Source organism: Blennius ocellaris, assembly GCF_963422515.1.
Source record: "Blennius ocellaris genome assembly, chromosome: 9".
Classification (NCBI taxonomy): domain Eukaryota; kingdom Metazoa; phylum Chordata; class Actinopteri; order Blenniiformes; family Blenniidae; genus Blennius; species Blennius ocellaris.
This window is the reverse complement of record NC_137658.1, coordinates 15789787-15802031: the sequence shown is the minus strand read 5'-3', so window position 1 is coordinate 15802031 and position 12245 is coordinate 15789787. Positions and strand designations below refer to the sequence as shown.

General features: G+C 41.8%; 1 protein-coding gene across 2 annotated transcripts; it reads right to left on the bottom strand.

Moving 5' to 3' along the window:
- Nucleotides 1-4625: 4625 nt before the first annotated feature.
- Nucleotides 4626-9767, bottom strand: LOC308134853 (charged multivesicular body protein 1B2-like). Of its 2 annotated transcripts, XR_013936780.1 has the most exons (9): nucleotides 9642-9767; nucleotides 9244-9341; nucleotides 8314-8460; nucleotides 6731-6799; nucleotides 6547-6654; nucleotides 6389-6432; nucleotides 6077-6149; nucleotides 5209-5318; nucleotides 4626-4756 (listed from the first exon to the last, which is right to left on the bottom strand). XR_013936780.1 is itself a non-coding variant. In XM_080502688.1 (8 exons), the coding sequence occupies exons 1-8, from the start codon at nucleotides 9655-9657 to the stop codon at nucleotides 5271-5273; spliced, it is 603 nt and encodes a 200-aa protein (XP_080358814.1). In that variant the 5' UTR covers nucleotides 9658-9767; the 3' UTR covers nucleotides 5052-5270. The 2 variants fall into 2 exon arrangements, 1 of the variants encoding a protein (XP_080358814.1); XM_080502688.1 differs by lacking the exon at nucleotides 4626-4756 and having other exon boundaries at nucleotides 5052-5318.
- Nucleotides 9768-12245: the final 2478 nt, after the last annotated feature.

Below are 12245 nucleotides of genomic sequence, written 5' to 3'. Positions count from 1 at the left end.
GTACACATACAATAATAACTAAAAGTAATTGGCTCCTAATTCAATTATTAAAGCTCAAATAAATACTTACAAAGCTTGCCAGATCTAGAAAAGCTGCATTGCTTTACTGTACATACCTAAATGGTTGCTCTTGTAGGTACAAATGTGAAGCACAAAAACACTTGATTAGATTACAAATACTTATAGTGTGCATTAACTGAAATCTCTCAGCCTTGGATGAAAGTCTGCCTACTGACAGGGTCGTCGTCCAAATAAAAACTTTTCTACTTTTTTTTTTTTTTTAGCTGATATGTAACATAACACAATAATTCTAGTCTCTTGTTGCAATATAAAACATAATTCAATTTTGTGATACACAAAACTGGCATATACAGGTTTTTTTTGTACAAAAACAAGAAGCCAAAAAGTTAGACACGCAGTAGTTCAGGCAAATTAACACACAGAATTCTCAACAAGTCTTCTAGCTTGCTTTCTAGGGGAAGACAGTCTCAAAATTCTTGTTAAATTCTAAATATCATTGTACTTTTCTGCTTATGTTCTGCTCTGTTATACTCGCATTGCCTCTAATCTACATACAAAAGCTCCTTGACTATCTTTCTGAGTTTACTGCTTCATTCTTTATATTAAAACAATGAGGAAACAGCAAGAGATATTTGTTAAACCAGATGTTGGTGTGTGTTGATGAGCGTTATTTAATATTTTGGATGGTATTTGTCCAGGAACACTTAAAAAGAGACCTTTCCTATTGTATTTGAATTTTCTATATCACAAATGTGGTCTCATTTCATTCCATTATTATGTTGGAGCCATTGGATGATGAAGAACCCTTAAGAAGCTGAATCTAAACATGTATTGCTTTTAGAGACATTATTTTGGTATAAAACAATTATCTATCTGCACAGAGGAGGAATGCATTGATTACTGAAATAAATGGCATCTTTATGTATCATTTAGGTGTCCTCTTTTTAGGTTGAGATATGTTCACCCTGGTTTACATGTTTCTATAAACTCTACTTGCATGAAGGAGGACAGTGTTTGCTTCCACAATGAGCCACAGTGCTGGCATGAAGAAAAGAGTGTTGATTCTGTAGCACGTGTGCCAAATGACTGTAGTTTGAGACTGTTCATGCTGGATTTACCTGAAGGAGGCCGTCCCCTCTCGGAGGTGATGAATTGAAACAAATGTCATGAGTGGAAGTCACATGTGTGGACAAAGACCTGCAGACAGCCTCGGTGTTAAACACTCGGCTACACGTCCTCGCTCGCTGCTCGTTCCACTGCAAGAGGAATCAGGGAGAGATGACGGGGTGAGGTGGGGGTTAAGTCGAGGGGGGTTAACAGGGGTGAGAAGAAGGCCGGGTGGATCAGGTGTGTGTCGTGTGTGTGTGTGTATGGCAGGAGATTGGTTCAATCTTAATGAAGCGTGGGGTTGACAGCGCGGATGGACAGGGCCAGCTGGAACCGTGTGTGTGTGTGTGTGTGTGTGTGTGTGTGTGTGTGTGTGTGTGTGTGTGTGTGTGTGTGTGTGTGTGTGTGTGTGTGTGTGTGTGTGTGTGTGTGTGTGTGTGTGTGTGTACATGTATGTGTGGGAGTGGGGTGTGTGTGAAACAGTAAAACTGATTAAAAGCAGCGTTAACACATCACACAAGATACAATGGTCAAGAGGTGAGTGGAAAAGAAGGGGAAGCCTCAGTCTGGAATGATTAGACACACACACACACACACACACACACACACACACACACACACACACACACACACACACACACACACACACACGCTGGGGAAAGCCCTGGGCTGCAGCGATTGGTCACACATGCCCATCGATATCTGAGTAGAACCAATCAGCTTGGCTTCCTGTGTTTGACCTGACCCTTCACGGCTGGTAATTGAATATTTCAGATGGGAAGCTGAGAGGCAGAGGAGAGGAGGGGAAGGACACCCAGGAAAGCATCTGAAATGCAATTTTACACTGATACTGGAAGTTTTCATGCCAACACTCACAGAGCATAAGTCTTACGCTAACAGTATCTACAAAACATTGTTAAATACATAACAGGAAGGTGCAAGGCACAAACACCAATTTCAGAAACAGTATGTGTTATGCTGTGTGTAAAATTACAGACAATTTAATTTCATTCTTTCCTCTGCTGGAAAACCCTCATCACTTGGGTCTAAACATCAGTTGTAAAGTACAAATGCAGAATTGAGGTCATTATGTGAGATTGTAAGTGATTTCACTACATCTTGTCATCATCTTGACATTTCGTGATTTCTTGGTCAATGTTCCTGGAAAGATTTTAATTATCTGGTATATTATTGAAAGATTTAAACATGATGACTGCGCCAAGTCACATTTCATCAGTCAATTAGTGACTGGTTTATCTCATGAATATAAAAACAAGGGCAATATGTGCTCACATGTTCAAACCGCAAATATTCTGTTGATATTCATCTTCCAGAACAAGCTGGAGACTGACATTTTGAAATTGATGGTAGGAAAGTAATGGATTATGATGAAAGATGGTGATTAAAAAGGTCTGTGCAGTGGTTTAGTGGTTTGTACTTTTTCCTCATAATGATGATAATAATGTCCACAGTTAGAGACTTGAGAGAGACCTTCGGTGTGGGGTTTGGATTTTCTCCCTGTGTGTGTGTGTGTGTGTGTGTGTGTGTGTGTGTGTGTGTGTGTGTGTGTGTGTGTGTGTGTGTGTGTGTGTGTGTGTGTGTGTGTGTGTGCGAGTGCGTGTGCGCGTGTGTGTCTGTTTGGGGGGGGCTTCTTCCCCTTCAGTCGATGCCAGGATCACCCATTCCGAACCAGACTTTTGGTTGAATAATGCATTATTATTTTTTTTTAAATCAAAGATTATGTGAAAAGAGTAAGATGCAGATGTTTTAATCCAAACATATTGTTATTTCCTTATTTTTGATTCTGAGATTTCATCGCACAACAGATCTAATTACGCAAAACTTGATGGTATGATGACGTGGACAATAGTTTAACAATTTTTTTTTAAATAAAACGTATATATTGATTTTGAATGCATGCAAACACATACCCATTTCTCATCCTCTTATGATATATTTTCTCTTGTGATATATTCTCTCTTGTGTAACGATGCCACTTTATAACAAGTTTCACTGTTCCTCCTTTCCTGTTTGGCACCATATAAAAATGTTAATCTGAATCAATCTTACCACAAATTGTCTCCTCAAGATGAAAGTTTGGGCTTCAGCTGTATGTTTTCCTGCTGAATCGCAGCTTGTGACTAACTGCCTCAACACACTGATTCACATCCTGTGTCTGATTCTCGCACAAGGCCAACCAGTTCTCGTTGTAATTAGAGATTTGTCGGCTCTGTTTCTCTCTCCACTCTTCCTCCTCTGTGCAGGAACAGTCAACTTGGCCACATCGACAGGACCACCAGCTCTCCGGACCCCCGCCTGTCAGCAGGTTTGCACTCCTCCAGGAACCGGGACCGGAGGGTGTTGACGGCACCGGTGGGGAGAGCCACCAGGTATCAACGCCCGACACACATGTAATCTGCACAAGCACAGGTTTCCCCTCACAGCGGCGCTCGTACAGGAGCCGCCTCCAGCACATCTGGTGGAAGCATCTCCTCACATGTGTAGGGGTGCTCGCGGCACGGGGGAAAAATGGGCCGTGACAGACCTTTCCAGCTTTAATCATGTTGAAAAAGAAGCGCTGGCCATTGAGATTTAAAACAAGACGTATCGAATAGATTTTGAGGTTCTTGCTGCAAAGGGACGTGGAATTTTAATTTCAGATGATTTAACTGAAGGCAGAAATGACTGACAGCTGCTGGATCACTGAGGTCGGCGGCAAATGGGAGCGGGGAGGGAGGACATGAAAAAAAAAGAAAAAAAAAAGACGTGCGCGTGCTCAAACACACCGCAGACATCTCACTCATCAAAGTATCTGGTAATAGGAAAAATAGAGACTTGTGTCAGTCTCGGGGCACTGATGATGATTGTGGATGTGGTTTAAGTGTGCGCTGATGATGATTAGGAGGGACACAAAAAGGGTCAGAGGTGGAGGGGTGTCACTCCAGAGAACCCCCACCAGCTACGTACTGTGTCACGTGATGCTCGGATGGCACCTGTAATGGCTCCCAGCTGAGACACCCCCACCCCCACCCCCACCCCCACACACCCCCCCAACCCCTCCTCCCACCTCCGATACTGTGAACTCTGTATGTGTGTAATGAGCCGCTGGCATGCGAGCGGCAGAAGGCCGCTTCCTCGACAGGTGACACCTTTGACCTCTCATCTGTTCCCTGTTGGAGGAGACAGAGAGAGAGAGAGAGAGAGAGAGAGAGAGAGAGGATAGCCATGTACTTTAACTTGTGATTAGTCGCAACACAAATATAAAAACTGTTACATTATACACACAAAACTATAATTAAGTCGCAACACAAATCCATAAGACAAATACACCAAAATCATTACACATATACAGTACATAAGCACAACACACAAGAAAATATGAATAATCCAACAATCCACAAACAAAAAGACCCTCTTTGAGGTGTGTCAAGAACTTTTAATCACTTTTCAGTTGTGTGTGTAAGTGTACAGTAAGACTCCGGAATGGTTGCCGCTACATTAACACAAGTGAAGTGCTTGTTTAGTAGAAACAAATCAAGTATATCTTTGACAACCAATCAGCCACAAGTGGAAGCGAAACACAAACTGTGAGTCCGGGACACCAGACGACTCAGCATCTGCACTCATGCTGCAAAAAAAAAACATTAACATTAACCGCTTTCAAATAGCCAGTCAATACACAGATAAATAAATCAATGTATAAATATATAAATAAATAGCTCTGCATTTTACATAGTGCATAATTTGTTCGGAATGAGGTAATAGCTGCACACAATACATTTCTTGAAAAATGGAAAAAGAAAAAGTCATTATCTGTGAGCATCTAAATCAAACACAGCAGTGCAGTGTTGCTGAGCGAGTAAACGGGAATATAAACAAGTTCAGTGTGAGTGCAAAAGAAAAACATCAGAATGAAGGGAAGCAGCACTGTAAACATCTCGTCTGTCTCGGGAAGCGAGCCTCTCTATTATTTCTCTTTAAGTCGAGAACACAGCACAGGGCACAGAACTTGCAGGCACATTGCTGTTTTTTGTTGTTGTTATTTTTTATTTTTATTAATCCATCATTTTTTGCTCTCACTATTTTCCCTCCGTATGGTTCCTTCCTTTGCCGCTCCATTCTCCTTTTCCCTCCATGCAGCATTAGGACACCTGGCCTCGCAGCCTGGACAGACGCTGAGAAAGCTCATCCTATGGACGACACCCAAAAAAAAAAAAAAAGACATCAGTGATGGAAGCAACACACGAGGAACTCAGAATGAAGCTCACAAAGTATTTTGGCTTCCTGATCGAGGAAACATCTCGAACTATCCAGATTGAATAGCATTGTAATGTAAAACGTGAGGAGTAAAAGTGAAACATTGTGAAAGATCTCTTGCTTTTATAATAAGATTATTAAACATTGGATGTGAGAATGGTGGATAATCCTTCCAGGATGAGTCAGTTTCTGAAGTTTGATGTACTTGTCATGCTTTGCAGCTTCTTTTCAGCTGTACCGAGGAGGAGCCAGTCAAACGTCACATTAAATTCTATCAGTTTAGTGGAACAGTGGTATGCACTGTGGCCTCACAGGAAGACTATCTCCCGTTTAAGTCTGAGCTTGTGGGGCTTTCTGAACAGTTTAAACACATGAGTTTACTCCAGTTTCCTTCCACAATCCAAAAACATGGATTTGAGGTTAATTTGTGATTTTAAAATTGCCTATAGGCCTGAGTGCGTGTTTGAGATTGTCTTTCTCTCTGTGCAAGGTGCAAATTTAACATCTCAAGAATGCAAAATGTAATAAAAGGGCAAAGGGTTCAGAAACCAGGGTTTAGTAAAAGTATTATCCATATAGGAGACAAACCTTAGTTAGTCTGAATGGATCCCAACAGTCAGTGGAAATAATCCACAACTGATCTGAGTGGGTTAAAGGAGCCACGTGTGACTCCCAGGAGTGAACGTCTCACCTGCTCTGTCGACGCCACAGATGAGGCCAGCGAGGAAGTCTGGCCTGGAGGAAGCTCCAGGGTCAGATCCAACCTGAATATATGGAGGAGGATAACAAACACGGGGACAGTTTCATCAGAGTTTCTGCTGGAGTGTAAAATGGCGTTGATGACAATACCGAATCCTGGCATTTGCATAACAGCTTCCGGATCTTAGGGGTCTTTTTTATGTTACAGCCGGCCAACTAAAAGTACAGCAAATGAATAACATTACAATCACTATTGTTCACGAGTGCTTAGTGTACTGCCATCATGAGTGTTCAGAGCTCTCACCCTGCTTCATCAGCCATCTCATGGAGCAGACAATCCACTTCACTCTAAGCACACAGGCAATGAGAAACATTAAGTGGTAAAAAAAAAAAAGAAAAAAGAAAAAGACTTGAATTGTTTTCACACAAGCAGCAAGAGGAGCTGTTGCGTCAACGGCAGACCTGAGGTGTCGTCAGAGTGGTGGTGCTGCTCATCGTGTCCTCCATCTGAGCCGTCTGCACGTCAAGCGTCTCAAACTGGTTTTCAAACTTGTCCATCAGCGTGGAGATCTGTGCAGGGAGACGTCACGGCAGTAAGGTATACTGACACACGTTTCATTAATGCAGCTTCATGTGATCGCCTTACCTTCTCCAGGTTCATGCTTTTCAGCGTGGCATCCATGGACTTCACCACTCCCGACATGGATTTAGTCACCTGCGAAAAAAAAAAAAAGACATAAAAGAAAGTGTTTCTTATTTTTTTTTCCTGCTCTGATCTCATAAAGTAGGAACCAGTGAACTGGCTGGGGACTGTCAAAAGCCTGGCATGTAGTACCCTCACTTTTCCACGAGGTGTCACTTTAACATTTTTTTTTAACTTAAAATAGATGCTTCCATGAGGCATCCCCCAGCAGTTCAAGGAAGAGGCTGTTTAAGGATTAATCTTGTCAAAACCGACCTACCATTAGTTAAACAAATGGGTTTATTATTAATGCCGGAGAGTTAATGTTTCATGAGACTGCCAGTAACACACAGCGAGGTGCTAGGCAACACAACCTCACTCTCTCCCAGTTTCTACACGCTATCAAGGACTATTCTATGAAATGGTGCTTTTCCTGTAGCAAATGAGGATTAAAGTACTTTAAAAGAAGATGTCACCCTCAAAAGAGTGCACAGCTAATGGCATCAAGTCTGAAGCACATCTAATGACATTACATAATTGGTGTCTTTTTGTTTGCATGTCTGCTCGCCTTTTTAGATGACTTCTAAGTGGCTCCTTCTTTGTAGCTCTTTACCTTATGAAATAAGAGGCACTTTCCAGCATATGCACGCCAAAGGCTACATGCAGTCTAAATTATATGCTAAGTATACCCATGTCTAAAATAAGACATGATATTTATCATGGCAGGTGCCTCATTTCAACTTTACTTGGCACCAGAAAAACAAACTTGATTCAGTCGTGACCATATAGATAAACAACAGCACAGCCTCAGGTTTTTGAACAAAAGTTACTCAAACACTAATTTTAGGATGACAGCAAAAAATACATATGAGGTGGGTTTTTTTTTTCTTCCTTCCTAAAAACACAAATAGTGTCACCACAGAGCACAAAAGGTTCTCTGCAAAATGCTTTTTTTTTCTTCTTTAAAATGTGTACATTACTGATTATTTCACTCCTTTAACTCATATACATTGGTTATAGTTTTCTATTCTGGGTAGGTAGTAAAGAATTCTTGTGTAATTAGTGTCTGTAGAATTTAAGTTAAATTGTATGTATATTGTCATCTTTGACAATTGTATGTCATTTTAGCACTATTATGAATGATTGTGAATTAGTGAATGATAAAACAAATCAAAATGCATCTACCATTGTGGGTTTTAGGTTACATCTATCCAGATTCATGATGGAGACAAAGGACGCTTCATGGACAACCTGGTGGTTTTAGGCTGGAGAATGACGCCCAAGTTGTCATATGTGTTTGATAATGATTCTCACCACCTGCCGGACACCATGATAAAGCTGAGGAGCTCCTTCAGTCGTGTACTATTTATATTATTATTGTTCTTTTCACCTACACCAAACTGTATGCGTCTTACTGTCTCATTTTGTGCTGCTGTAGTGATGCAAATTACCTCATGATAGGAAAAATAAAGAGTGTCTTCCCTCATTTTGCTTGCCACTCTTTACCTGCTGTGCAAGACACTGAGAACATGATTGTCATCCCTGACCTGGTTCATCGTGACAGCAGTCTGCACCCTGGACGCCACAGCATCCACACGGGCGCTCATCCTCAGGTAGTTAATAGACTGGTGCCTCTGACGGATAGCGTTCTCTGCATGGATCCTTGCTGCGTCCGTGTTACCCTTCTGGATAGCCTGAAAATCAAAGGAACAGTCATTTGTTGTGATTATGGCTCGACAGGAGCTTTTAAAGTGTGAGGATTACATATCCTGGAGGCTACTTGAACAAGGTGCAACAACAAAAGAAATCTTAGGGTTGAGGGATTTCCTTATGATTTTCCCTTCATAATATTTCAGCTGATCCCTTTACGCCAGGTGAGAGGGAATCATGAGAGAAATCATGATAAAAATGAAGAAACAATGGCAAAAGCATATATATTTTTTATTATTAAGAGGTCATTCTAAATTATATTTCATTGCAAAATCTTATGTATAACAATTACATACACCGTAGGCTATAAATAAAGACTTTGCTGATCATTCAAATTGAAATTCTTCCATTTCGCTCTCTCCTGTGCTGGAGCTAATCTCAACTACCGATGGACGAGGGCAAGGTAGACCTGGACAGATCGCCAGTCAATCACAGGACAAATACACAAAGTCAGACAACCACACAAGTCATCTCGGGGCAATTTAGACCACACATCCATATTTTTATTCCTTGAGAATACCATGCACACATGGCGAGAACATGCAAACTCCACACAAATTGGCTGACTGGTATTTAAACCAATGACGTCTTTACTGTGAGGCGAGAAGATGAACCACTGATCCACCTTGCAGAATTGGAGCTATGGAATGAATTGCCTGCAGACAGCAAAGGCCTTCTGAGAATGCAGTCCCATTATAATTGGGCATGGGGCTTCTACATTCAAACTGATGAAACTTAGATTTAAACGTAGATTTAATTTAGCCAACCTGCTTGACTTTGCCTTTCTCTGCCTTCTCCTCTTTGTCACATTTCTTGGAGTTGCGCTGAAGCTCCTTGGCTGCAAACTTCAGGTTGAACAGGTGTTCTGGCAGGCCGGTTAATGAAGAGTTTGTGTGTGTAACAGTGCAGTCAAATTGAAAATACATACCCAGCATATATTAATGCATCTATAATACACATAGCTAATACAAGCGTTTTGAGTGCAATCTAAATTATCGAACATAAATAAACCACAGTGGCATGAATCTTTACCTCTGAATATACGCTGCAGGAGTTATTACTTGGCATCGTTGAGGCTTAGCTTGTTCTCATCGAATACTAATAATAACCAGCTGAAATCCTGCCAATAAGCTACTGCATCTATGGAGCGCATAGGAAAGGATACTCTCCATTTTCGACATGACGAAGCGTTTTTTTTTTTTTTTTTAACTTAGAAAAATACTCAATAAGGCAATAACCAGACAGAAAACAACATCTCACAAACCGCTTTCTCTGCCAGAGACGTTTGTTTTGGTCACTGACGGAGCCGCTTTGCGCCGAGGCGAGAGGTTTACCCCGGATGTACTTCCGCGTTTGTCTCGCTTCGGCCAAAGTAAATTACATCTCTCTGTTTGTTTGTTTTTTGTTGTTTTAATTTTATGCATATTATTTAATAATGATTTTTTTTAAATAATTGTCATTATTAGATACTGATTTATGGATTCAGTTTGTTTTTTTCGTTTATGTTTGCTAACGGGCTGAACTAGGACGACGGGACTGCCACGGTGCCCGAATCATCTTTGGTTTGACTTGATCTTTGATTACAATCGCAGGCCACCTATTCACAGCCGTCATCACGCACGGTCACGATTTTATCCCGGCGTGTCCGCGCCTCCTACGTCACCGCCGTTGGAGAAGTGGACAGGCACGCGTGTCCACATCAGACAACTTCCATCCGGGCTATAAATAGTTTGTACCCGGCGTTTGGTGGGCTGTGGTGCGCGTCCAGTGACGTCATGTGTGTGTTGTTGTTTTTCTCAGTGTGTATTGTGTGCGTGAGGAAGTAAATTGACCTTTTCCACAAAGCCACGCTGTTTGCTTTAACGCGTTCATTCATACCCCCCCCCCCCCCTCTCTCTCTCTCTCTCTCTCGCACTTTTCTTTGTTGTGATGCTTTAACCAGTTGTGTAACATCTGTAACCAGCAGTGAGGAAGGGAGGGTGCAAGTCCAGACGGGGACACTCAGTGGGGGCGTTTTGTTTGTTTGTTTGTTGCTGAGGGGGGCTGGCGGCTGCAGGAAAGGTGGAACCGAAATTGCTGCATGAAAAAAGAGGGGATAAAAGGATCATCGGCTGTCCAGAGAGAAGAAAGGCTCCAGTGCGTGCAGCGGCCATCCGTGGGTTGGTGGAAGGGGGGATTAACGGATGGGTCAGGGGGAGGGAGCAGCAAGGATGACTCATACTGTATCTGCTGACACTTAACATGAACACAGCATTAGATATAATTATGAGAATAAAGTGCACAGACAAAAATGTGCCCCGAAACTCTCCTAATTGACTTCTTTGAAAGCGAGGTAATATTTTTAATGAGGCATATTATAGAAAATGTCCTTTCGGCATATTATACATGTATAATATGATGATTTCCTCCTCGTTTTTCAACTTTACGAATATAAGAAAGCCTCCATTCTGTCTAGCAAACCCAATGTCCAGAAAACTGCCTAACTGGCATTACAAACATCCCTCCTGATTCTCCATAAGTGAACTTTAACCAAAAGTCACCAGGTCTTAAGCTTAAGCCTCTGTATTGCTCACAGCTTGTCGTATGCAAAGAATACAATTGATTGATTTTATTATCTTTTATCCCATCAACTAAGCATTTGACTTTATATGGACATCAATACTTTAGTAGAGATGCAGTGCTAGGTGTTTGAATAATCATGGATGATACATTCTTATGTTGTTTATTGCTTTCGCTTATTGTGTCATTGTAAGGACAGAAATGTATGGTAGCCATATGTCCGGAACTTGTTTTTCAGAAAACTACAAGTTATAGGTATCCTTAAGTTTGAGTGAATGGGCTCAAGAATATTTTTTTTCCCCATCTACCAGTCGTTTGTGTTCTGTTTGCATTGTGGCATTTGCGAATTAGCAAAATGAATACACCACATGAAAATGCCCACAGTTACATCCTGTAGTCTCTGGTGGACAGTTGGCTCTGCAAAAGGACTGAGATGAAGTGTTGAAGCATGTCGTGTATTGTACTGACATAAGACAAGGAAACAGTCCGCCACTTGGTAAGCTTTCCATTTTTATATGATACGCTATTTGTGTGTGATGGTGTGGGCTAAACGTGTAGGGCTACAGGTTGTAGGGTTTGTAGTCCCCTAGCTATAATATTTCATGCTGGTTTCCATAGTGATGACAAAGCTTTACTTGCATGGAGGAGGGAATTGCTCATTTGCATTTAAGGAGATATGTACTCAAATGAGTCAACCTTAAGAGGGTCTGTTATATGAGTGCAAAATGATGCTGCAAAGATGTATCCTTTGTTGTGCTGGCAGAAAAGCATGTTTCTAACATTTTATGACACCTATGCTGCAATGGCTCCTGGAAGAAAGAAAGAAAGAAAGAAAAAAAACATCTGTCACCTTTAAGTTGAGGTGACGCAGCTGAAGTTGAACTCCCACTCATACTCACCAGAGCAGGAACACAAAGTGCGGTCAGGTGATGGTAACCCTCCTCATACCTCACTGTGGACTCGTTTTAAACTTTCTTTTCCTCCGTTCAACACTTGTTAACGCCCTATTTTCTCCGTCGCAAGCAGGGAGCGCTTGTACACACATGTAGTCGCACGCATGCACGAGCGCACACTCCCCAGTCATAAGTGAATGACGGCAGGTCGCCATGGAAACTGCGTTACGCTCCGGGCGGCCGGAGAAGAAAACAGGAGTGCGAGGACTCGTTTCATTCTTCATTTCAGCACCACGCGCCTCCCGGACAGCACCCGA

Excerpts from the sequence above, each read along its gene's own strand:
- LOC308134853 (XM_080502688.1), bottom strand. Across the intron at positions 8,461-9,243 it reads AGAAAGGCAAAGTCAAGCAG|GCTATCCAGAAGGGTAACAC; the intron begins GTTGGCTAAATT and ends TTTGATTTTCAG. Across the intron at positions 6,800-8,313 it reads CTGCTGTCACGATGAACCAG|GTGACTAAATCCATGTCGGG; the intron begins GTCAGGGATGAC and ends TTTTTTTCGCAG.